This window comes from Leiobunum rupestre, chromosome 8 (genome assembly GCF_980474605.1).
Source record: "Leiobunum rupestre chromosome 8, qqLeiRupe1.1.hap1, whole genome shotgun sequence".
Lineage (NCBI taxonomy): Eukaryota > Metazoa > Arthropoda > Arachnida > Opiliones > Sclerosomatidae > Leiobunum > Leiobunum rupestre.
Genome location: NC_143391.1, coordinates 46,440,305 through 46,466,958, shown reverse-complemented (window position 1 = coordinate 46,466,958; position 26,654 = coordinate 46,440,305). Strand labels below are relative to the sequence as shown.

General features: G+C 36.5%; 1 protein-coding gene across 1 annotated transcript in view; it reads left to right on the top strand.

Annotated features, from left to right (window-relative positions):
* Positions 1–10,310, top strand: part of LOC149933521 (O-acyltransferase like protein-like) — a 32,528-nt gene extending 22,218 nt beyond the window's left edge. The window contains exons 11-15 of the mRNA XM_090156203.1: positions 5,482–5,604; positions 6,654–6,774; positions 8,641–8,827; positions 9,116–9,258; positions 9,791–10,310. Of these exons, the coding sequence (XP_090012329.1) occupies positions 5,482–5,604; positions 6,654–6,774; positions 8,641–8,827; positions 9,116–9,258; positions 9,791–10,027 (811 nt within the window). The 3' untranslated portion in view covers positions 10,028–10,310. The remainder of the gene's footprint in view (positions 1–5,481; positions 5,605–6,653; positions 6,775–8,640; positions 8,828–9,115; positions 9,259–9,790) is intronic.
* The last annotated feature ends 16,344 nt before the right edge of the window (positions 10,311–26,654 follow it).

Genomic DNA, 26,654 nt, shown 5'->3' with positions numbered 1-26,654 from the left:
CATTCGCGTGTGATGCGACTACTACGGGACCTTGTAAAGTCCATCCAAATGTAGTTTCCAATGCGGTTAGAAAACTTCCGACACGTTCTGATCTCCCACTCGCGACTGCCCATAGAAAATCTGCTCCAAATAGTTCATCAACCGCGTACGGGTTGCGAGTTTCAACGTTAACTGATGTTGCGTCTGCCAGTAATAACCCTCTATTTTTAAATGCGTCTGCTAAATCGGCTCCTGGAACCGAGAAGACGGAACCACAGATTTCCGGGCTTCAAAAGCTCCAATGATCACGTTTTTCTTCGGATTGTGACGACTTCTCAATAGTTCTTTTTATAAAGTAACGTGGCCTTCTTGTTTCAATGTTGCTCTTACGTCACAGTCTCTTACTTTGACAAGTATACGAGCGCGCGCTACACTCGCGAGCAATATAGGTTTTTCTAGGGCACGTGCAAATCGCTCGTGCGAAGAATGTACTAATAAAGCTCGGTCTTGTGACGTAAGAGCAACATTTTAAGAAGTTGGGCAAGACCACTTGCTATTTTATAAAATCAACTATTGCAGCCGTACTCTCCACGACATTCTCTTTACGATTTCTGGTCTTGCGCTACCGAAACTATTTAACTTCAGATATTTCTCTCTGACGACTTCGGATCCAAGTTTTCTCGAAACGCTTTCTTTAATGAACGTAACATGGCTGCCGTTGTCGAGAAGGCAACGTACTGGTACTAGTTCTTTATCTCCTGGCTTCTGCCCTATGGCCAGAGCTGTCTGTAGTTGAACAACTTCATTCCGACAACTTGTTACGCCCGCAGACAATTGGGCAACTTCCTTGGTTTTGGTAGTCTCTTGTTGCGATATTTGCGATCGCGTTTTTTCTCCCGTGTAATTTTCAGTTTGTTCGCAGAGGCTAGTGTGATGTCGAAGATTGCATTTCCTGCATCCTCTGACGTTCACTCTCGCGCGTGGTGGTTTTCTCTCAAGCACAAGAAACAACGTCTTTTCCGCATTAGTTCGTTTTTCTTGTCTCTGACTGACATCTTTTCGCAGTCAGTTGTAGAGTGGTTTGTCTGTTCACAATAAAGACACGGCCTAGTTCCAATACCCATTGTTAAGGCGGCCGCGCTAGACGGATTATGATTATATCTGTTTTCTTGGCAGAAATTATGATAATGCAAACCTTGCAAGTGCGACGCTTGTGGGTGCCACGGTTACTCTGATTCCACTCCTTGTCCTAGGACGAGGGCTCTTTCTCTACTTGCAATCTCCTTCTGGAGAAACTTGAGTAAATCTTCAATTTTTAGCTGTTCGTCGTCAAAATGTTGCCGACTGAAAGGTAGCGTGATATATTCAGGTAATCGTTGCGTAATGATAGGACATAAAAGACTGCCGTACGACTGATCTATAACTCCCAAGGATTCGAGACTTTTGACTTGCACTCGACAAGTATCGTTCAGTTTACGAAGTCCAGTAATATCGTTAGATCTTTTCACGATTGGCAGGTTTAGTAGAATATTCATGTGCTCGCTTACTATTATGTCCTAGCGTCCAAATCTTTCGTATAGTTCTTCGATAGCGTTGTCGTAATTCGCTTCAGATAGTGTTAGCCCTTCAACTGTTCTCAATGCGGCTTCCTCCAAATAAGATAACAAGTAACTATACTTATCAATCTTTTGTGTATGATGTTTTGGAAATTCGTCCAAAATTATTGCCATCCAGAGATTGTTCCGTTGAAACGACGAATTCCCAGCTTAGGCAGCTTGACCGATGGAGCGACTTTGGCGTTTTTTCTTCTCCCTCTGCCTCTACTGATGGTGCTTTCATCGTCAGAATCGCTGCTACTCGAATCGTTTCAACGACGGTTTTCCTTGATGCGTCTTTCCAGCATACTCTTCGAACGTGCAATAATGATCTTCAGTTCGTCAATGTACTCTTGTGACTCTGCGAGGTCTGCTTCCAACTTGGCGTCCGTCTCTAATTACTGAATCAACTCTGCTTCGTAGGATTCCAACATCGTCACCTTTTCAACCAATACTTTGAAATATCCTTCGATTTTATGGATATCAGGCTCATCGCTGTTCAATTCCGTTTCGAGGAGATTTTTTACCCTTGTGGCGCTTCTCTTTGTAGCTGCTCTTCTACTCTTAGTGACTGTTAGAAGACCCATTATGTAGCTGTTGCGAAGCTCTATTATGATGTGGGAAATCTTCTTCTAAATGCGACTGATTGGAGACGTAATAAATTCCGGCATACACTGAAATTTCCCGGGTTTCGGCACCAAAGTTAAGTGGAATCGCGAATTATACTTATTTTCACCACTAATTACCTAAATCAAAATAATAATAATAATAAATAAATTATTATTATTATTATTATTATTAATTACCTAAATCAAAATGATGGTGTAGTCGTTTTCGTTAAAAATACAATTAAAACAGAGTTTGTTGAAATATCTATTGGTTATGTACATGCAATTTGTATCGATATCCGTATGGTTGACTCCTCGATTTATCGTGTTTTATGTATACATCGTTCCCCGAATAGGAATCTAGAAGCATTTTTATTTCATCTCGAGCTCACTTTTGAGTCTTTTGACAGGTTAAATTTTAAAAACTGCATTATTATAGGTGATATAAACATAGACATATCATCTAATTATCTTGCATCCGGCAACTCAGACTATTTGGATATCTTATACTTACATGGTTTTGGCCCATTAATAAAGAATATTACTAGAAGTTCAAGTCAAACATGCTTGGACCATTGTTTTGTTACAGTTAATACTCAAAGAGATTCTATTTGCTGAATTTTAAAAGTATTCACCACTGATAATTTCCCAATTCTTATTAATATTAATAGTGAACTATCTCAAATTGTGATAACAATGTTCTTTGAGAAATTAGGATTGCTTTTGGGTTTTGAAAACAAGTCTGCAGTTTATAAAACTGATAATGTAAATACCGCGTTTGAAACTTTTACTGAATATTTAAATTTTTATATTAACTTATCCGTGTATTACTAACACTAATCAAACAACCAAGAAGATTAAGTTAATAAAGCCATGGATAACAGTGGGCTTGGTTAATTCAATCAAAAAAGACATAAAATGAAACGTAAATGTCTTAGGGAACCATTCAATTACTCTCTCAAATCACAATATACAACATTTCGTAATAAGTTAAGTAATTTAATAAAAATTGCCAAGAATATTTATTATGTAAAAAAAAATTAAAATGTGGCAAGAACAATCGCAAAATCTGGCAAGTCCTTAACGATTCGACTTCTAGAACAAAATCAAAACTTCCAATATCAACCATAATTGATTCAGTAAATAATATCGAAATTGATGCCGTAAAATACCCAAAACAGTGTGGGAATTTATTTAATAATTATTTTGCTAATGTTGGTAATAAAATGGCTGAACACATTTTAAGAGAACACGAACCGCCTGATAAAAGACGGACGACCAATGTAAATGGTTTATCAAACTTTAACTCAATTTTTTTAAACTAGTTGATTATTATGAATTAAAAAATGAAATACTAAAGTTAAAAATGCTACTGAAGTTGGCTATGACAGAATTAACGCAAATGTTTAAAAAAATATTGCTAACTACATAATATTATAAATAGTAGTATTGCAAAGGGTTTATTTCCGGATATTTTTAAAATAGCCATTGTGATACCGATTCCTAAATCTGGAAGCAAAAATAAGCTGAATAATTGTTTAAAATTTATGAGGCCTGTCTAAAAAATCGCTTAGTGGAATATCTAGATAAACATAAAATTATCTCACAAAATCAATTTGGCTTCCAGAAAGGTATTAGCACAAGCGATGCAATCTATAATTTTACTAGAAATGTTTCTAATGCACTAGATAGTGACAAAAAGGTGCTTTCAGTATTTCTATAACTAGCAAAGGCTTTTAATACTATTTCACATGACCTTTTACTTGTTAAACTAATGATTATGGAGTAAGAGGTATACCTCTAAACTTATTTAAAAGCTACTTAGCTAATAGGAAACAGAATGTTCGTATAGGTAGTGACTATAGTGACATTATCACAGTTAATTATGGCGTACCTCAAACTAGGTACTATTTTGGGCCCCATTCTATTCCTTGTTTATATTAATGAATTTTGTGACTCCAAATTATCAGACTTATTAATTTCATTTGCCGAAGATACTACACTACTATATATTAGCGACTCGTGGGAATCAGTATTTGAAAAAGCTACTGCGGGTCTTAGAATTGTTTATCGAGAATTGGTGAAGAGTTTATTGAGCTTGAATATTTCTAAGACTAAATTTGTTATGTTTTCTATTAGAAAATTAAATGAGAAATTTGACTTGATAGTCCATAAACCAGATTGCACTTCTTTATCTTGTACGTGCACCGAATTATAAAAAATAAATTTAATTAAATATCTAGGTGTCTATATTGCTGGACAATTAAACTGGGATATACATGTTCAGTCAATATAAAAATCAATGAGACATGTTATAAAATGATAATTTTGAGTAAGTTTTTACAATAAAATTTATTGCGGATGATATACTTCGCCTTAATTCAGTCTCAGATGCTGTATGGCATTATTGCTTGAGGAAATACGCGTTACTTTGTTTTGCGCCCATTATTTGTTCTTGTTAATAAAATTCTACGTATATGTCAGCGCAAACTCTATGATTACCCTAGAAAATTAATCTATAAATAATTCAAAATTATGTCGATCCCTCAACTATTTGTATACAATGTATAAGTTGATGGTTACTGGCTTATGCAGGCGATGTGGCTCCGAAATAAAATATAAACAAATGTAAACTGTTGATTTGAGAGTATAAACAAATAAAATTAAATAAAAAAACACTGCAATATCTAAAGGTCTTTATCAAAACTATAATAATGCCCAGATGAATCCGAAATTTACTCCCCAAAATAAAGCGCAACAGCTCCTTCTTAAATCGAATATATAAACTGAATTTTTATTTCAAACTCTAACCGTCCCTTCCTCCCGGTGCGCGTTCCAAATCTTCCAAGCGAGATAATCAGACACGTTTTTAAATCGCGCGCTTCGTCAAATACAGTTTTTACAAACCTAGGTTTTTTTAATACGCGTTTACAATGCATTTTGTCACGATGCTAATAAGAAAAATAAGATGAACAAAATTATACGTTTGCTAATATTATAAAAGTGCTAAAATCCAGGAAACATGTTTCAACAATCCTCGTTTGAACCTAAATTCATTCTTAATTTGGGACTTAAAGAAGGCTTATTTACAATTGTAGATATGGAAAATTTTAAACACGCGCTAAATAAAGAAAGTCGATGTTTTCTTTAATAAATTATTTTCTAAGGATATTTTTCCGCGTGAGATTTTGGAATAAATAACTTGGTTGAGCATTTTTTTTTAAAAACTAAGATTTTTGCGTTTAAAAGTATTACGAATAATATCAGGAACTCTTATGTCGAATCCTTTTGTTTCAAAGGAGTCCAACTTGCGGGAAGTTGTTCATAGGATTGAGCATTTTCGCTTCGGCCGCTGCGAATGGATATATGCATTACTACTTCGAATTTCCTCCCGCCGCCATATTCGAAGCATCCGATTTTGGGTAAGTTTAAAATATAATTCAATGAACTATTCTACAGTTAACGATTATATTTTCGAAAGCTATTTTTAATTGCGAAGTAATAAATTTTAAATTAAAATTATTTTTAAAAGCAATTATAATTTAGATTGACCCAGACCGTGTTGTGGTTTTTGAACAATTTTCTGTTTTCATTGGTTCTGGGAAGAATGGAAATCGATTTCGCGAAAGATCTAGGGATCCGTTGTCGAGATAGAGTATCTGACCTTGACCACTAGTGTCAACCACTGTCTTCCTTTTGAATTAATTGAGATAGAGACACGCGGCTTATGTCATATTCTGAGACTAGTTTCATTATCTCACCAACACATAATTAATAAATTTTTCATTTTTGACCGCCAAAAGGTGTACTAAATTCCCGGAACGAGATATTATATCTTTCCGGGAGTTACCCCTCTATGAAAATCTAAATCTTAACAGATTAATTCACTGCAGTTCTTTAAGTTTTTTCAGAGATATAAACTAACTTGTCGGTATAAGGTATCGAAATTATATTTCTTATCAGTTGAAAAGCGATCCCACTATCAAACCTTTTTACACAACTGCCAATTTTTATTAGGAAATATCTACGAGAGTTAGCATTATTTTATTCCTGGCGTTGTTGGCAAGGGCTCAATTATTCTATAAGAACCGTACGCGCTTGACTCGCCAGTTGAGAATCATAAAGCACCATTAAGGTCAATCGCCAACTTCGCGGAGTTCCCAGCAGTGGTTTTTGAGAATACCAGAGTTTGCAGTTTATTTTGCGGTTAAAATAAATTTAACACTTTATCGCATATAGACAAAAACACATTTCAATTGCATGTAGTGTTTATTTTGCCGAAATGCTATTTTGCTTTAACGAATGCAAGTTCTCAGAAAAATCTCTGTATCTGTTAGAACTCATGAAACAGTAGGTTTTTCTGAGATTCGACAAATAACGCGGCCGATTTGAATTTAATTTATTTTCCGCTCTCAGTAGTTATTTTTCTTTGATCATATGACAATAAATGTTTTTCTTTTTTACTTTAAAGAAAAGCATCATTATACCTCGAAACAATTACGTACAAACCACAAACACATCTGGGAATATACAGCATGGGTTTATTTCTGGGGACATTTTTGGCCAGGAACAAGAAAACCTCAGTATCGTTGGTAGGTATTGAATCAGTTCATATGGTTTTACCATTATTCAGAACTAGAACTGACGAGGCATTGATAAATATCGCGGGTAAGTGGATTCGTTGGAGAGTTTGAAACAGGCTACTTGATAAACCTAGCGCCATTCCAGCAAAAGAAATGGATCGGCCTTAAAAACGAACGCAGAGATATCGGTCCTAAAAACTGTCGATGAAATAGACGTAGGGGCGGAGAAAAAGACATATCGCTATAGACCACTGCCCGGATTCAGCGCGGGCACGTAAAAAAATCACATATGATTTTCAAAAACGGTGTCACGTAAGTTCCCTAAAGACAAACGATGTCGGGATGAAGACTGTCCTCAAAGTCACGAGCGGGGATAGACATCAGAGTCAGACTCATACCGCGCACATTAAAAGACAAAACTCAAAAAAAAAATTAAATTGTTAAACACAAAAGGAAAGCAGTGTTAGTTTTTCTGGGAGCTCACCACATCTGACACATTAGGAAAAACAGCGCTTATAGATGAAGAGAGATGTCAGTAGCAGTTGCGTTCGCTACGACGGCGGCATCAGTGTATCCCACAACGGAACAGGGTTTAAACGGGGGCGGAATCCCTATCGTTTCCGGCCAACACGGTGCTGCCGATTGGATTCGGGTAGCCTAAGGCACGGTCAACGAAACTGTTGACGAGCAGGCTGGCTTAAAAGGAAGGTAGTTTGTGTTTATTGCATCCCTGGGGTGGAGTTTGGGACCGAGTGGCGTCTCTTGTGCTGGACGACCTTGACGGTGGTTTCGCTATCAAAGTCCATAGTGGCGTCTTCGCGGAAGCGGAAGTGGTAATGGTGGAGAGTTGACTGTGGAAAAAGTGGTGAACGCGGTAGCTTGAGCGCTGGTTTGGTTACGGTTAAGATGACCCGATTTATTATAAATTGGACGGATAAGAGCAGGGAGGTGAAGACTTTTTCTGCTCTGGCTGAGAGCGATAGATAAATGATTTTGATAGTCAGTAAATTGTGATACGGAATATCCAATTTAAAAATACCGTGGTTTTATTTTCTCAGACATTTTGTGTCACATGCAAATTAATTGATTTTTAAATCGTTTTTTGATTGTTCTGAGAATACTAAATAGTGCTTGCAGAGAATTGAGCTTACAAGGAGAGTACCCGATGTGTTTATTGCCGATTTTGTTTAAAGTCAGCTGTAATATAGACCACTTAAAAGAAAAAAAACTTCATTTAAAAAAGGAGGATAATTGGTTTTACCTACGAATTTTTTTTTTAATTTGAAAATAACGAAATGGGAAATTTAGACCACATTTAGGTAAATTTCAACAAAATCGAGTAAATTGGAACCTTTTTTGTGTAAAATAAGGAAAAAATCTTATTTTTATTTAAGAGGTCAAAAACATTTTTCGTTGTCATGGCAAATCGAATGGGTAATGCAACGTCTACTTTTTGGAAATTTCAAACCTCATATAGATCTACATGAGAGCCCGGTTTGAACAAAATCGGCAATAAACACCTCGGGTACTCTCGTAGTCTATGCAAGAATATTTACCCCCGGAATAAAATGTAGCTCGCTCTACTGAAGATAATTGGCCGCTATAGACGCAAAAGGTAAACAGGCGTCGTTTGCATGGATTCTAGTTCAAAATAATTTAATTTCTATATTAAGATCTTAAGGAAACTCAACGCTGAGTTAATACTTTAAATATATTATATAATAATATAATATAATATAATAAATAATAATAATTTCAGTTTTTCGATTTGACCCTGAAACTCAAATAACGATGAACCTACCGAAGGCTAATAAATGCTATTCGATATTCATCGAATGGATTTATTAGCCACTAATATTTCGTTTCTTATTGTAGAGCACAGCCCTGATTGGATGGGTCATTGCGGTATGTTTCGGAATGATAGCAGTGTATGCGCCTTATCCGTGGGTCAATTACCACCCCTACAATGCGGCGGAAGTCGTGCTATTCTCCGCGTTTCAAAGGATCATTTGGGGATTGGCTGTAGCCTGGGTGGTTTACGCATGCTACGTCCGGAAAGGAGGTACATGCACAAATATATTTTACGCTCATTGTTTAAAGAGTAATGATTTAAATGATCAGTTGTGAGCTGCGGAAGCTAGGTTGCTTTGTTTAATATTAGTGACACCCTTGGTTTTACAATTTGAGCAAAATGTTGCGATTCGTACCTTATTAAATATATTTTCAGTTCAATTTAAAAAATGTGTGTACTTTCGTTGGAGGAAAAAGTCCACATCTTTGACCTTAAATGCAAGAAAATGCCCTTCCAATACTCTAAAATACATAACTTTTATATTATCAAACCTTACAGGTTACGTCAATGACATCCTTTCGTGGCCAGGATTTCAGCCACTAGTCAAGCTGTCGTTCCAACTTTACTTGATTCACATGATAGTTCAAATGGTCTATTGGTTTTCGAGATTGGGAAATCAAGACGTCTCAAATAGTTCATTCGTAAGTATTACTCTTATTACTTACAATTGTTTGTAATATTTTTTTATAAAAATTTAAACAATTCGAATACTACCTTCAACAAAGCCGTCAACAGTCGGAATAATTGTAAATTAATCAAGAAAGATAAAATATACATTATATTATTTAAAACTTGCCTAACATTGGAAATGGAAAATGAATTAATTTAAAGCGCGTGGTATGGGTTTAAGACAGGAGAAAGGTTATGGAAGCACTGAACGAATATTTTCAGACTTGTTTTTATCTCCGACTGAAATATCCCAGTCAAATCACTCTACTTGGGAATAGTGAAAAATACCCTTTTGGTTAATGAAGCACTATTGCTTAAGTTGCGAACTATATTGAAGAACTTCCACCTCCTCAACCATATCTAAATCTTAATTGTTCCTCAATTCTCCTGATTGGTTAGCATAACCAAATTAGTTGATATGGCCTTAAAAGTTTTAACTTTGAAAGCTATATAAGATTATTAAGAACAAAAATATTATTTTTATCGAAATTTAAACTTTTACAGGTGTATCTTTTTTTCGGGAACTTATGCACCAGTCACATATTAGCCTTAGTTATCAGGTTGTTTTTCGAAGCACCGTGCATTGAACTAGAGCGGGTCCTCTGTTCGTGGTTCATCGGGAGATCCCAGAAAACGGCCGCATTAGACAAGGCTCCCAAACTCGAAGAGAAATACACGCCCAAGGATTTTACGAACGGAGAATCGGGACCAGAAAATATCTGTGTCAAACCTGTGGCTTAGTATATATCTTAAGAAATAATAATAATCAACTATTCCGAGATTGTACTATTTTTCCTTGAAGGAAAAGTGTAGTAATGCCATTAGCAAGATAAAATAAAATGTATTATTATCCAAATGATTTGACCAATTGTGATGTAATTGGTTTCTGATTGTAATCTTGGACACAATTAAATACATAAACATTTAAAGATTATGATTAAAAGATAGGTTAAAATTGGACATTTGACCAAATTAATTGGGTAAAATCTACAATTAATCCTACTATCTTGGTAAATAGGATTAATAGAATATTTTGCTGAAATTTTTTACTAAAGTGAATATATGTATACTGTATAGCCCCTTGCAACAGTTATGGCCTTTTTAAATAACTTTTTTAAAATTAAAATTGCATTGTGGATCTAAAATATAGCTATTATTTTTTGAAAATAAACCTTAAAAAAACTTTTTTGTTACTTTAAAATATGGAACATTAAAATTCACAAACTTTTGAAATTTGATTTAAACTTGAAGTTTTGCAAAACATTTATTAAAACTATGAAAATCTTATCACAAATTATTTTACATGGGTCCGAAATTTTTGTCTTAAGTTAAACAAAAACATTTAGCCGGAAAGATTAATTTCAAAATCAGGAAATTTATCAGTGAAAATATACATAAAGGTGGAAATGTCTAAGACTAAAAAGGCAATTTAAAAATGAGATTTTACGAAAGAATATTCTTAGTATGTTATACAGGGATGATAGCTGATTTTTATCTTCCCAATAGGTGGTTCCTCAGCAATAGGGTAAACCTCAATATTGTATTAGCTATTGGTTAGATTTTACTACTTAATTAACCAAAATAGTCTACAGTTAGCAAACATAATATAATTAGTGACTTTTTGTAACAATTTCGTAATAAAAAAATTTACAGTTCTTAGAAAACCGGGCATACATCTTATTAAATAGTCATCCTAACCATAACTACATGAAATACACCAAATGTCCAAATATAGTTTGAAACTTAGCTAGATATCTCAGAATCCCTAAATTTAAGTAGAAATGTTTTTCAGAAAACTTATACATTAACTCGTAAGGGTCAAAATTACACCAATTCCACTCATCCTAACCATAAATACATGAAAAACACTAAATATAGTTTGAAAATTAGCTACATTTCTATGATTCACTAAATGAAATTGTAATTTTTCCTGAAATCTGTTATTTATTAACTCGTTAAGCTCCAAATTCCAACAATTCCCCTCATCCTAATCATAACTACATGAAAAACATCAAATATGGTTTGAAAATTAGCTATATTTCTACGATTTGCTAAAGATCTCCATTGACAAGAATTTTTTTTGTCAATTCCAAGTTTTAAAGGCATTTTTCAAGTAAATTCTTACAGCAAGAAACTCTATGATTAATTCATTGCCAATGTACTGAACACATAAGCCAGACTGGAGCGAGAAAGTTAGTGGAATTTACCTATGGCATATTACAACATAGTAATTGCTTTGAATTAAAAGCAATTGCTCTGATTAATTTTGAGAACTTCCAACCAGTTCACATTTTAAATTCTTATAAGCTAATATTTTTAAACAAATAGACCTATAGCAAAACACTACCTATGTTTGGAAGTACAAAACATGTTTATACAATAAAGAAGCAAGCTTAGGCCTAATTACTTAAAAGATAAAGCCTTATTAGGTATAGTAAATGCAAAAATTTAGTTTAAAGCATATTGCAATGCTTTAAAATATCTAAGTTCATACTGCCTATAATTGAATTAAGAAAACTAATTTAAAATGACTATTTAACTACGTCTGGTTTTTTGGCGCAGCCGACAGCTCAGTTTAAGGATGTTTTGTGGAGAGTCTAAAACTAAAACTTTTTTCAGTTTCTTGGAACATTCTAGAGTTGGCCAGAAAAGTTTTAGTTTCGACTATTTGGCGCGTAAACGTTAAATGAACTAATAGAAACTCAACTTTCAAAAATTTAGCAGCCAACATAATGGAGTGCTACCAGTTTTTTGGATACATTTTACCCAAGCTGGGCAATAAGACAAATCCCGAAAATAACCCAAACACATAACGGTTTCAAAATAATCCAAAAGTTTTGGAACAACCCAAAATGGGTTAAAATTAACTCAAATTGGTCGAAATAAAATTTACCCAAAATATTTAACCCAACCTTTCTTAGCGTCGTTTATTTCTTCTGCAATTTCGATCTGTAAGAAAAGAGATTTCGCGGTAAAGTCACTTGACCAATGAGGCGATTTCCCACGAGTCCAACTCTATCATTAAATCCTTCAATCTGCACTTGAGGATGGTGGGTAAATCCCTAAAAAAGGTTTTCGTCCTGCCATTGGTGATTACTTTTATGATTCAAAGGTTGAAAATTAACTTTCGTCTGGAAACAAAACCTTGCGGGTAAATTGGGGATGGTAACTTTTTGCAGAGGTCGAATCGTCTTTCGAGATCTCCAACTCCTAGGCCTTGGTGCAGCTTCGCTCTGTACAGGTGGTAGTGTTTTTTTTCGTAATAATAACCAAATGCGAGATTTATTAAAATCAAAATTATCACTTGCTGTGAAACACCTACGGTGATGGTATGCAGCAAAAAAATGCAATTATACTGTTCTCAAAGTCCAAATCGTGTGGTCCCAAACCACGAAACCTAGGTTGCACATGACCATAACGCTCAAAGTCGTTGACCGCTCGCCTTACTGTGCTAACCGATAGTCTGCGCTCGATCAAGGCTTAAATCTTCTTCGGCTAAGAGTTTCTTTCTCATTGACGACGAGACTCCAGCCACGATTTGATCCCGTATCATTGACTCTTCAATGACGCCCATATTGCATCTTTATTTCTGTGCAACACCACAAATTCGTCAATAGTTTTCAGAGGTAGGCATTTTACGAATATTTTGCTTTTCGAATATTTCCTTCGCCCAGTGAAGTTTAAAATTCCGCCATATGAAACCTTCTTATTCTGAAAGAAGAATAGGACTCTACCTTTTGAAACCACGGAAACCTTCCTTGCGCGAAGGAAACTATCACTCAGTGAACGAAACTTCGTCTTTACTACGCGAAACTGTTCTATATTCTTCCAATTAAAATGCTCTTCGTTTGAAGGTTTTTACGGAGTTTTTACTAAAGCGTTTCTTCGCAAGAAGATATACATACGCTGATAGCCCAAAAAAAGATATTATGACGATTACAAAATAGCATTTGAAATAATTTTGCTAGAGTAAAGGTTGCTCGAGCGATAAATTGTTGAAGGTTGATATTGATAAGAAAAAGGTGTGTATTTCCTTGCAGGCCCGTACACAGCAGCCAAAACTCGGGGGCGCTCAAATTCTTTTTGGGGGTGCCAATGCCTTGAGTCATTTTTATCTCCCCACCTATGAAATTAGTAAATTGGGGATGCTCAAGTACTCATTTGGGGGCGCTGAGCATCCCCTGGCGCCCCCCATGTACGGGCCTGTTTCCTTGTCAGTACTATTTTTTTAAATAAAACGAAAGGTGTTGATAAAATTTCATTATTTTTAACACATTTTTCCAGTCAACTTTCCATTGAAGTTTTTCACTGGAAAATGAAGGTTAAACTTCAACTGCAAAAAGTATCATCCGTACTGAGAAAAAATAAATCTTTCAAAAAAAGCGGAATTAGAGTTCAAGCAGTCGTAGCTTCGGCCAAGCTCATCATTGTTTATAGCAGTGGTGTAGTCGGATGGTCCTTTTTTTAGAAAAAAAAGTTATTTGTTACGAGAGTATTAAAAAAGGAATCGTCACCTGACTAACCTATTAACGTTGTCACTATTGTTATTATTAAATATTGGTTTTCATTTGCGCGAGTCAAAATGTATTTTTCTTTACGCGCGTAAAAGCCTTTGCATATTTCAACTTTAGCTGTTAAACGTAATGTTTCGCTAGTTAATGGAAACCAAGGCTAAGGGTGGAAAATTAGCTTTGTTGTGAATAAACTATGTATCCTACACGCAGATACCTCTAATTTTACCTAACGGCCTGTTAACCGCGCAACAGCGTTAAAAAGTTAAACATGTTGAGGCGTTACCTCTTGGGAATTTGCACAGGTCCCCTCTCCCGGGTAAGCGTAATCTGATGGGAGACTGCACAGGTCCTCTCTCCCGGGTAAGCGTAATCTGATGGGAGACTGCACAGGTCCTCTCTCCCGGGTAAGCGTAATCTGATGGGAGACTGCACAGGTCATCTCTCCCGGGTAAGCGTAATCTGATGGGAGACTGCACAGGTCCTCTCTCCCGGGTAAGCGTAATCTGATGGGAGACTGCACTGGTCCTCTCTCCCGGGTAAGCGTAATCTGATGGGAGACTGCACAGGTCCTCTCTCCCGGGTAAGCGTAATCAGATGGGAGACTGCACAGGTCCTCTCTCCCGGGTAAGCGTAATATGATGGGAGACTGCACAGGTCCTCTCTCCCGGGTAAGCGTAATATGATGGGAGACTGCACAGGTCCTCTCTCCCGGGTAAGCGTAATCTGATGGGAGACTGCACAGGTCCTCTCTCCCGGGTAAGCGTAATCTGATGGGAGACTGCACAGGTCCCCTCTCCCGGGTAAGCGTAATATGATGGGAAATTGCACAGGTCCCCTCTCCCGGGTAAACGTAATATGATGAAATATTGCACAGGTCCCCTCTCCCGGGTAAACGTAATATGATGGAATATTGCACAGGTCCCCTCTCCCGGGTAAACGTAATCTGATGAAATATTGCACAGGTCCCCTCTCCCGGGTAAACGTAATATGATGAAATATTGCACAGGCCCCCTCTCCCGGGTAAACGTAATATGATGGAATATTGCACAGGTCCCCTCTCCCGGGTAAACGTAATATGATGAAATATTGCACAGGTCCCCTCTCCCGGGTAAACGTAATATGATGGAATATTGCAAAGGTCCCCTCTCCCGGGTAAGCGTAATCTGATGGTAAATTGCACAGGTCCCCTCTCCCGGGTAAGCGTAATCTGATGGGAGATTGCACAGGTCCCCTCTCCCGGGTAAGCGTGATCTCCTGGGAAATTATTCTGGTTTCTTCCCCTTTCAACTGAAATTTAAAAGGCCCGCTAATCTCCAAGACCACTCTAGTAGTCCCCGGGACAGCTGTTTTGCCGTACACTACGGTATTTTTACTGGATTCTTAGATAAACCGGAGAAAAGTGCAATTTTAATCTATTTAACGATAAAATGGCAATTGGACAGAGGCGAATTGCCCACAAGGGAAAGTAGGCCCATGGAGCCCAGTGCACCCTGGTACATGTAAGTCAAAATCCACTTGCGCCGTGATGACATTTTTCTTATAGGAAGTATAATTACAAAGTGCGTGTGTTTTTGGTGGAATAACGAATTTAGCCTTAATGCCACCAATCTTAACTTGACAAGTTTAGAATTTTCGCTCGTTAATTTAAAACCCAGTCATCACGGTTTCGATTCTCTTTATACGCCCTTAAGGCATGAGCCAATAAAAGCAGGACATGACTCTCTAATAACTACGCGGTCAATAAGATAAACAAATGAGCTGGTGGTACCACCCAACGGTAAAACTTTAAAAATAAGGAAAACGTCAGACCAGAAACAAGTCACTTGAGGTCTTTTTAAATGGCTTCGGGAAACGTGAGACCAAGGCTTCGGTACCGAATTGTCTTTTGTAAATTATAATTATCATCTTTTTTATTAAATAATAATAATGAAAAAAGATTATTACAATGTTAATAGGCCTACCTTATTTTATGCGGATACCTAATATTTTGTATTAGTTCAGGTATTTGTTTTAAAATTAAGAATTAAAATCCCCAACCATATTCTCGTCAAACAGTATCAATGTTGTAAGTCTGAAAATTTTCCGGTAAATTTTCCGTATTTTTCTGCAAAAAATAATTTAAGATTGTCACTCGAACATTTGCCCCAACAACCACTTTTGGCCCCGTCCAAAATGTTCTTCTGTACTCTCGAGCCTCGCTTAAGGTTGTGCGAATAGTGCATTTTTTAGGTATTTGGCAAATACCAAATAGGTCGGTTTTTGGGAACCATCTGTCGGATCGAATTTCTAAAATCACTAAATAATTTGACCAAATTAATTTCTTTATCAAATTATAATATCAAATACAAAATTTCCGATTTAAAACAAAGAAATCCTTAAAGGTAATGCACCCTTTATTTATTTTTAAAAATAATATATTTTCTTCTTTCTTGTCACCCTCATAAACAAAATAATATAATAATACAATAATAATAATACAATTTCAAAAAAGATAGTATGGAATCAACCCTTCCAAAATGGTTTCTTCCACTCTACAGTGGCCGCGTTCAGTAACAGCAACGGTTGAACCGTTGAATGCACATTCTTTACTGAACGATTTTATTCACTTCCGGTTTTGACGTCACGTTTGTAGTCGGAGACTAAACGAAATAAGCAATTCAAAGGGCCGGTTATTTTGTTGATCAACGGAATCGTGACGTCACGGTCACAGTACGCGGGAAGGCTAACTGAGGACGACACAGCAGACGACATTTCCCTTTGGAGTTACTGTCTTTATTATTACAATACGCGCAAAACACCATCTACTCCCGGATTTATGAATTTTCGATTCTAGCAGACGCTACACACAAGAAGTGGCTAGAAAACGTAAGCACCGCAGCGCTACCTAAAACTATTTCGGTCGCGAATTTACAAACATAAAAATAATTTTAAACTTTAAATTTTGTTTGCTTTGTCAGAAACGTCATTCGCCACTTGTGACTCGGGTTTGTGTAGTGTATTGAATAGCGCTTTGGTGGGCCCTGAATGCCCAGCTGACCAAATGGGTGCCATTCGACGGCTCCTGGTAGTGTCGATTATCGAACATTTAAAAACTAAATCCAAATTAATACATAAATTAACCAAAGGATATTGCTAGAGAATCGATTTAATCCAGGGAGGGTCACACATTGAAAAAAAGTAAAACAAAAAATAAAAAAATTATATATAGAAAGGTTTCGGGAGGGCACGAGCCCCCTGTGCCCTCCCCTGGCTACGCCACTGCTTGATTAGCCGAGTACTCGATTACCCGAATTAGTAAATATGGTTCTTAATCAAGTACTCGATACCTGACTCGATCTACTAAAAATCATTACTCACACAGAACTAATTAATAGTCTTTCAATAGTCTATTGCTTACGAAATAGCAGTACCAGAAATGAGTAGATAGAACGTATCCCGAGATGAAATTATTATTTATATATCAATTATATTTGGAAAAAAGTAGTTTTTGCATAAGTAAATGTCCTTACTTACGAAGTGTAATTTTTACATTTTAATTCGTGAGAACGCACGGTGTTAATGTTAAGAGGGTGGCAGAAAGAGAAGTGAAAATGGAGTATAGTCAAAACTACTCCCTATAATTTTTAGGTGTAGGCAAAGTTACCCGTAGAGAATGACGTATGGAAACTGAAAAGGTGCGCATCATGGAGCTGAAACTTTAGCTTACACAAAGGCACTAAAAAGCCTTAGGTACGTTAGTTGTGCTACTGAATGATTAAAATATCGTTTAAAGGGTGTATAACATTTTTCGGAAGTAGAGGGGGAGAGGGAGCACGCGAAGAGCGTTAAAGATTTACATGAAGCAGCTGCAGCAAATTTTGTTAGAAGCTTGACCTTCCATGCCTTGGTTATAGTCTCTTTAAATACGGTTACGTTAAAAAAATGCTTCATCAGGCAGTGGCGCTTTAATTGACATCCAGGATCTTCGGCTTGAGCTTCAAAAGGGTCCTTAGAAGTTAGGCCTTCCTTTCTACAATCCTCTCAGGCACTTCTCTTTCAGCCAGTTCCCGGATCTCTAGTTTTAAACCTTATAGTTTTAGCGCTTAAAACATGTGTAAAGAGTTTAAAAAACTGATTTATGGCTTCACGAATTTTAATCACGTTAATACTTGCATACATTTTTCACACTATTGCGATGTCGCTAGATTCAAATAAGTATAATGATAGTACGAATTTTATTTTGAAGAATGAGTGTTGCTCTAGAAAGAACTAAAGCTTTATACTTCGAAGCTTTCACACAACTCACTCTCTAAAAATTTCTTCGTTCGACGGTTTTCAAAACACCTTTACGTGATTATTTAAAGATTGAAGATATTTCAGACCATTTCGGCTAAATTAGTATGAAACATTTTTTACTACCATCTATAAAACCGAATGGTGTTCAGGAAAATGTTTGATTCACAACTTCATTTTTTGACGGATGATATTTTTAACTTTGAAATGTTCGAACGAATAAACTAGATACGTTTTATTGTTTTAAAACTTTCAAATTGTGAAGGCTACTTGACTTTTTTGTAGGAATTCGATTACTTCGCGAAAAAAGTCTAGTGAAGGTAAATTGCTTCATCAAAGGCAGTCCGTGAAGCGAAGATGCCCAACTCTGATAGTTTTACCCTCTGGTTGCATCAAATTTCGAAAAATCCAACGCTCGTACGATTCATGCTTCCTGAGCGAACAATATGCTTTGAATTTTGCAATCACATTATTAAATGTTTTAGGATCCTCTTGCGAAAACGTGAAGGTATTAAAGACATCAATAGCATGTTCTCCAGCGACATTTAATAGCAATGCTATTTTCTGTTTATCGATTCTTGCCTTCGGTATAGACGTAGCCTCTTCGTATATTTCAAATCGCTGAAAGAAAATGGTCCACGTCGCAGCATCGTTGCCGAGAACGATAACGCTGGAAGCAATCTCAATCCATCCATTGGAAAAACGATAAATATTTACTTGAGCGTGGAGTATAAAACTTCTGACACCATGTATAGTTATTTAACTCTATATTGTTAACTTAACTATAGCAATTTTTTTTATTCAAAGAAGAAAGGGCTGATTGAATCTGAGAAGACCGTGAGCCCGGCGAAGACACCAACTGATTAATCAGGGCGAGAGATGTGGAACGGCCACGCCAACGGGGGGATACGTGGGGACAGGGGTGGGGACACCCGTGGCGGAAGTATTCCGACCACCCGTTGGGGGATTGGTGGTCGTCTTCACACGGCCATCAACAAACTCTGCCTCCCGGACTCCTGGGATTACAGGATTGAGCCACTACTCCCTGCTTAACTAGCAACTAGTTTAGTAATAAAGAGACGATAGTTAACAGTATGACTTGCTTTAATGGTCGCCACTTCGGCAAGTGCCGTGATCTCCTTCAGAGTACATGTAGCCCGAGAGTAAAAAACTATATCCCAGGAGAGTGGCGTCACCTAGTGACGACGACGTTAACTAACAATACACCAGTTGAAAAGGTTGATGGTGTGAGCCGTCCGTAGAACTTTTTGTATTGATATTTGGGATCGCACCCTCCTGCTAGTTTCACTTTAAATATTAATACGTGCACCTATTTTCATGCTCGGGCACATTGATGGTAAAAACATTACGATATGTTGGTTAGGGTATGAAAATGTTTTTCGATTGGGATACACGCTTGGTCCCTCGAGGGTCCTAACTTTGAGCTCCATATTTTCTCGGATACCTTTGAGCCCACAAAAATGAACGAAATATAATTTAATATTGTATGACAATAATATTCGAAAACTAGAACATCCTGGCTTTGGGTAAACATTATCTCAGCAATTGCTGAGGCCACAAATATGAACGATATATTGGGGATGAAAATGTCTCTCGATCACGAAACCCCTTTGGGCTTTGGGGAATCAGTTTATTTGGGTAAGTGAAAAGATAAGTCGATTAATAAGGTATGAAAAAATTTCGTCATGCTGATAACCGTTTGTAGCTAATATTTCTACACAAACGCTTAAGGGACCAATATAAATGATATTTCAATACGAATTTTGGCAAATAGGATCCCAGGAAATTGGTCTTTTTATACCTCATAGGTCACTTAAATGATATTTTTAATATCATGTGTAATATGGATCTTCCTATGTCCTGTCGATGTAGTATTAATATTTCGGCCGCGCTGACTAGAGGAATTTGCCCAAGGGTGGTGCCTTGGGTATTGGCTAATCTGATTGTTATCTGAATTTTAAGCTAAGCTTAGCTAATACCCTAGGATCCACCCAGGCCTAAATCAACTAGTGACTTGTGAAGAAATTTATTGGTCTCAGAGTTAAATTGCGTACACTCTTAAAAATGTTGGGTTAAATGATTTTGTTATTTCATTTTTAACTACTTTTTGTTTCTAAAATAACCCAAATGTAGTTGAAAATCTTGAAGCACAAAATTTGGGTCAAACAAAATTAGGTTGTTTTTAAGATAATATTATAGCAGCCCGAAATTGGGTCAAACTATCAAATTTAAAGTTCCCACACGACGAAGACTGTATGAGCATCTAAAATGTGTCCATTGAACTGGTAGTCTATGGAAGACTGGAAGTGTCTGTAACAGGGTGAGAAATAAGGATTTTTTTAAAACTGGACCTGTGGCCAGTAGAGCCTAGATAGTTTAATTAAAAAACTGACCACTGGCCATTTACCTTTTTTAACCTTCAAAATCAGGCCTTCATAATTTAACCAACTAAAATCTTGAAGGGAAAACTTTTGAAATAATTAAGTGGTCACTAGGGCCACTAATACCCCGAGCATTTAGTTTTTAAACTGGCCCCGCTAATTTTTCAACTGGCGATTGGCCTGTGATAGTGCCTTATTTCTCACGCTGGTCTGTAAAATGAAAATTTAGCGCCATTCTTGCATCGTCTGAATTCCAGTGTGATCAAATTTGTCAATGGATGTTTTTGTGGAAACCAAATTGAATGAGTGGTCTCTTATAAAGTTCAAGGAAAATTTCATAAGTTAGATTATTTAGTTTTTATCGTTTTTTCTCTTAATCTTTAACACTTTAAAGAACAATAATCTATGCTTATTTGTATATTTTATAACTATGGTGTCACATTGACTAATCAGTTGGTTTGAAACTACACTAGTTTTGTATACATTAGGCAGTATCTGATTTTACTGTTAGTACCGTCATTTTCTCGAAGTAGATTTGTAACTCTACGAGGAGACTGCACTGCCATTTATAGCGAAGGTGACAGGACCACCATAATAAATAACTAACTTCCATTATAGGCATCTTTATATCGCCACAGAAAACAATCTAACAGGACACGTACAGAGAATAAAATTGGAAGGCTAACAATAATTTCATAAGAAATACTTCTATACAACCCAATTAATTGTTAATTTATAACTCAACATTTAGTCATATATTAAACATATTTTGGGCTAATATTCAACCTATATTTGGGTAACTTAAAAATTTAACCCAAAATAGCGTTATGAAAATAACCCATTTTGGGTGAAAACTAAAACAACCCAATATTTTGTTTGAGTAAACACTGACCCAACAAGGGGTAAAGAAACAACCAAAAGTTTTAAGAGTGTAGAAGATGGTGGCAGCCCAATGACCAGTAAAAATCTCGGAGAATTATCAGTCCTTAAATACACTTTTTAAGTTGTATACTCATTGACGAAGGATACTATCCTTATAAAATTAGTTTAGTAAAAATAGGAATTGTCATGCTGTTGTTTATTGTGATATTTATGCTACGAGATATAAAAATCCAAATAATTAAGTTAGTTCATGGTTTTTAATTGACTGGTTTTAAGTTGACTGTTGCATATTATACCAACGCTATGATCTTAATTAACTCTACGGAACATTTAACAACTCAAAAAAATTTAATTTTTATCGTTATTTCGCTCGTAATACTTTTGTAGGTAATTTTATCCAGTAACGAAAGATAAGGTTAATTAAATTAAATGAGTTGAATCATGAATAAATGACTGATTGATAATTACAATATTAAATCGTATATAAATCTATTAGATCGTTCATATGTTTGCCAATTGACTGGTTGGGAGAGCTGGCTACTGTTTTGGGTAAAAGGATTCTAACAACACCTTTGCCCCGAGTGTTTAATCAGAAGACGGCACAAGTATTTAAAACACGCCTAGTCAAAGCTATCATTAAAATAATCCAAAAATACTTAATTTAAGTTAAGCCATTAATAAAAGTATAAACAAAAATATTTCAAGCATTGCTATATTTTTAGAAATTGAATGCTTAGTAATTCTACCTGAAATGTGTTTTTGAAGTTACCCAACCATCAAGTTGGCCATTTTTCAGGCCCAAGATTTTGTTCTTTATTGATAGCTATACTTATCAAAACCACCACCAACAAATATCGCTTATTGCCAAACGTGTTATTTACGTCGCGGCAACTTCTTTGTAATGCGGATTCCAAAGTGTTAATAGTTTTGTGGAAATTTCACTTTGACGTCATGGAATTTATTCATTTTCGAAAAATACACTATGAAGAAATTATTGTAGTCTTTTCCTCAATTTATTCAATATTTGTAAATATTAATAATTAAAAAGTATTATAACGGAAAGGAACCCGTTTCTGAAGTCGAATTTTTTTCCTGAATATGAAGTATAGGGTAGTGGTCTCTTCGCGTCAGAACTTTTTTTTCAAAAATGTTTAACAAATTAAACACCTAGACTCGTTTCGGTTGCGAATAATTGATAAACAGGGCATATTAGTTCTGTCCGAAAAATACTTTAGCACATAAAAACACAAATTACCTTTTTGATGTTTGTGCGTCACAAGCTGAAACAAGAAAATTAAACAATATTTTTAACTGGAGAAAATCGAGCGATGGGAGTAGCTGCGTGTTCATAATTTCACGAAGGTGCCCTGACAGATAGTCCATGAGCCAGACACCCAAAATAGGACTTTCAATAACCAAAAAAGTGGCTAATTTTTAATGCTATTTTCATAAACAGGGGTGCTTTAGATATGCAAAAATCGGTGGTGTGGGGTTCTATCCGAGCTCTTCGGTTTCCCCTTCCATAAAAACTTGTTGGGGTTAACGGCAATAGTTAGTGTAGGGAGCTGTTGGCTCGCGTGGCTTGCAGGGCTTGCCACCACCCTCCTACGCATTGTAACCCGGCCACCTGAATTAAAGGCTTTAAAAGTCGCTCGATGACTTAGGCCTTAGGTGGTGCCTTGGGTATTAGCCTTGCTGATGATTATTATTATTATTATTATTATTAGCTATCCAAGATGGCGGCCATTTCAAAATGGCGGCGATAGAGATCATTAAATTGCTTATATCTCAACCGCTATTTAACTGATTGTCATGAGCAATACACCAAATTAACGAGAAGTGGTTTTCGTAAATTTTATGGTTTATGACGTTTTTTCATAGATGGCGCCATTTGGCGGCTACATTTAATTAAAGATATTTTCGTTTTTTTGAAAACCGTTTTTTTACTTAAATAATGAAAAAATAATTATATTTAATTTTTTTAACAATTATATATTAGTAGCTGAAGATTTTATCAATCTTTTAACATAAGTATTAGTCACCTATCCTAAATAGTAACGGAGATATATAAATAATCGTACAGGGAGGCGATTTTCTAATTTTGAGGCTTAATCGATCTAACATGCGATTAACAAAGAAATTTCTGATAAAATTTTATATTTTATTTTTCTGCAATATCACATGGTTTATTTTATGTTTATGTTTACCCACTGGTAAACTAATTGCTAATATTCCTAATTATTATCACAATCAGAAGAATCGGATTCGCCAGAGTTTTGGAGGTAGTCTTCGTCATCCGTAACCATATTTGTGCAATTAGAATTTTTGCAAGCGGCCGTACATTTTAAATTATTAAGTATGCATGTACACTCATTTGGACGGCAAGTTCATGCGCATTTGCAAGCCATAAGTGTTAGAACTATTTCCGGAGCTGGTGGGCCAGTCATCCAGAAGATATCTTATTCTTGCCCTTCCATTCGCCATCCGTGACCATCTACGGGGTCGGGAATAACCGGAAACGCTTCGAGACTTCTTTTCTTAAGTGCAGCTTGGTAGTTCGCTCTCAATGTGTGCTGCTTTAGCGTATCAGCGCATGGTGGAAGATGTCCGGATTCAAGGTTGCCCTTCTTGGCGCGAAAGATTTGGTATCTGAGTGTATTCACATCTGTCACCTTCGTGTTTTTGCAGTACATTTGACATGTTAATTTTTGAATTTCATTAAAAGTCTCTTCGGACGGCGTCCAACTGGAACCGAGGTCATCGACTGCCTTTCGATATTTCTCATTTTTAGTAACAATCTTTAAGGCTTTTAGTTTTCCTTGACCGGCTATAGCGCTAACCGTATCACAGCCAGTAAACGCGTGTAGCCCTATTAATGCGCTACACGTTTGAGCTCCGATTGCGCAATCCAGTTTCGAAATATCTACAATTCTCACTTTAGATTTTGGGCCTCTCATTAAAAATATATTAGTGTTTATTTGACCACTGAATGCGATAAATAAAACTAAAACATCTGTGTCATCTGAAACGCAAATTACATTATCGTAACGTTCGGCGGCGTGTTTTGCGTGTAGTACTAAGCGGGTGTCGGCCTCTTCTTGGTTAGTGCTTAATTCTTCAATATCTTGGACGTTGTCTTTGGTCAGTTCTATGCATTTTTCGTCAAATGCCACGTATAATTTCTTATTCCCTAATTTATTTATTTTAATTTTATCTTTCCAGCTATCTGCGAGAAATTTGATTAGATGGTTTTTGGTTTCGTTACATGTTAAGAGCCTTCGCCAGTTTTGGATTTTGTGGCTAGGTTGAATTTGACCAAATACAATTCCTTCTTGCGAGCCTCTCTTAGCTCTTTCCATAGATTTTAGGGAAGTTTTCCTGTACACGTCAAAAACTATATCTATTCGCTCACTGTCTCGAGCAACTCGAAGAATTTGTAAAAATAAATAATCCGACAGATCGTCAAATGTGTGGTTTTCGCCTTGGAGTTTTTGAATTAATGACATACCGTCTATGATTGTAGAGTTTGGAACAGCAACCACAGAAACGGGGGCTATTTGACTCTCTAGATAGTTCGCTAACACTGCTTTGTTGGTTTTTTTCATCGTTCCGTCGGGATTCGCCAACGTCCACGTTAATGGTCCTAAAGGGTGACTGAAAACATCTTGCATATCAGTTTTCGACTTTCTGATATGAGAAGCATATTCGCGAATAGTCTTTGGTCAGCTTTTAAAGTGATTTCTTTGTTTTTTCCTTTATGAATTGGTCGTTTCATGTCAGTAAATGTCTTCAGTTACAACTTTTTAATTGGATCGTAGAAGCCTGACCCTTTCGACAAACGATTATCGAGGAAAGACTTATAGGCTGAGTCGCCTTTCTCTCTAGCAGACAAAAGATCATTCACTACGTCCAAAGGAGCTCGAGTACCGGTAGAAATGCTAATAATATCGGACGGGTCTTTTTATCCGTGGCTCCTGTAAATCGGGATGTGAGAAACCATAACTTGGGGGGTTGATTTGTTCCCGAAGTTGCCTTAAAGCAGCTGCTCTATATTCCGTGGTAAGATAGTAGCGTGATACAGTCGCTGGTTTAAGGCTAAAACCACGGGTTCCCCCGGATGTCTGCGTGTCTTTATTGACCGTTTCCTCGGTTGTTTGGTCTACAGCGATTTTACCAAACGGGTTAGTTTTCCGTAACTGAACGGAAATTCCACCATGCTCAAAATGTTCGTGTAAGTCTGGAAAGGTTTTTTCCAGTTGCGTCACGGCAGCGTCGTAGTAAGGCGTATACCTCGAATAGTTAACTTTGTCGATGGCGAAGGACCAAGGAATCACGTCTCGGATTGCTGACAAGTGGAGATACCAATCTCCCTCCCTATCAGCTCGAATAAGCCGTAGAAGAACGCCAACCATATCTAAATAAGTCATCCAAAACTTTGAAAGCGCGCCCATCTCGTTTCGCAAACTATCGAGGTAGTTGTTAAACTCTCGAATAACCGCCTCGCAAGACTCGTCAGAAATTGCTGTCATACACGTTTCTTGGCAAGTGTTCTGGCCAACTTGTTTTCAAACGATTAGACTTTTATTAAAAATTTCGTTAGTTGGGTCGTCTGGATTTCCCATCCTCGCACGAAAACCTTTCCACGCCACTCTCAAGAGGGCTTCAAACATGAGTTTATGAAAACGAACTGCGCGATTTCATCTAGTACTTTATTTATCGACCCCTCTGCTATTACGCCAGACTCGACTGCTAAATCACGAAGTCCCGCATCGCCGAACATCTTCCCAATACTTGACATAAAGTTGCAGATAGTATGAAAGTTCCCCATTATTAAATAAATTCCACTAAATGCCTCTTGATTGGCCTACACGCTAAAAAAGGTTGGGTTAAAATTACCCAAATTGGGTTAACTTTTAACCAAAATCTGGATCAGTATTGCACCTACCAAGAAACTTGGGTAAACTTGAAACAACCCAAGATGGGGTTAAAAAAAATTAAACATGCTTGGGTTAATGGAAAACTACCCAAGCGGTTGGGTAGCATTTTAATAACCCAAAAAATGGGTCACTTATTTAATAACCCAAAAAAGGGTCACTTATTTAATAACCCAAAAAATGGGTCCCTTATTTAATAACCCAAAATTAATAGTTGTTTTTTTATTTAACCCAAAAGTAAGGTATAGTTTACTAACCCAAAAATTTTCGTCAAATGCGACTTTTGCCCATTTTTATGGTTAATAATTTCATTTTACCCCAAGATTTGGGTAGTTGAAAATACCCAATTTAAATGGTTGAAATT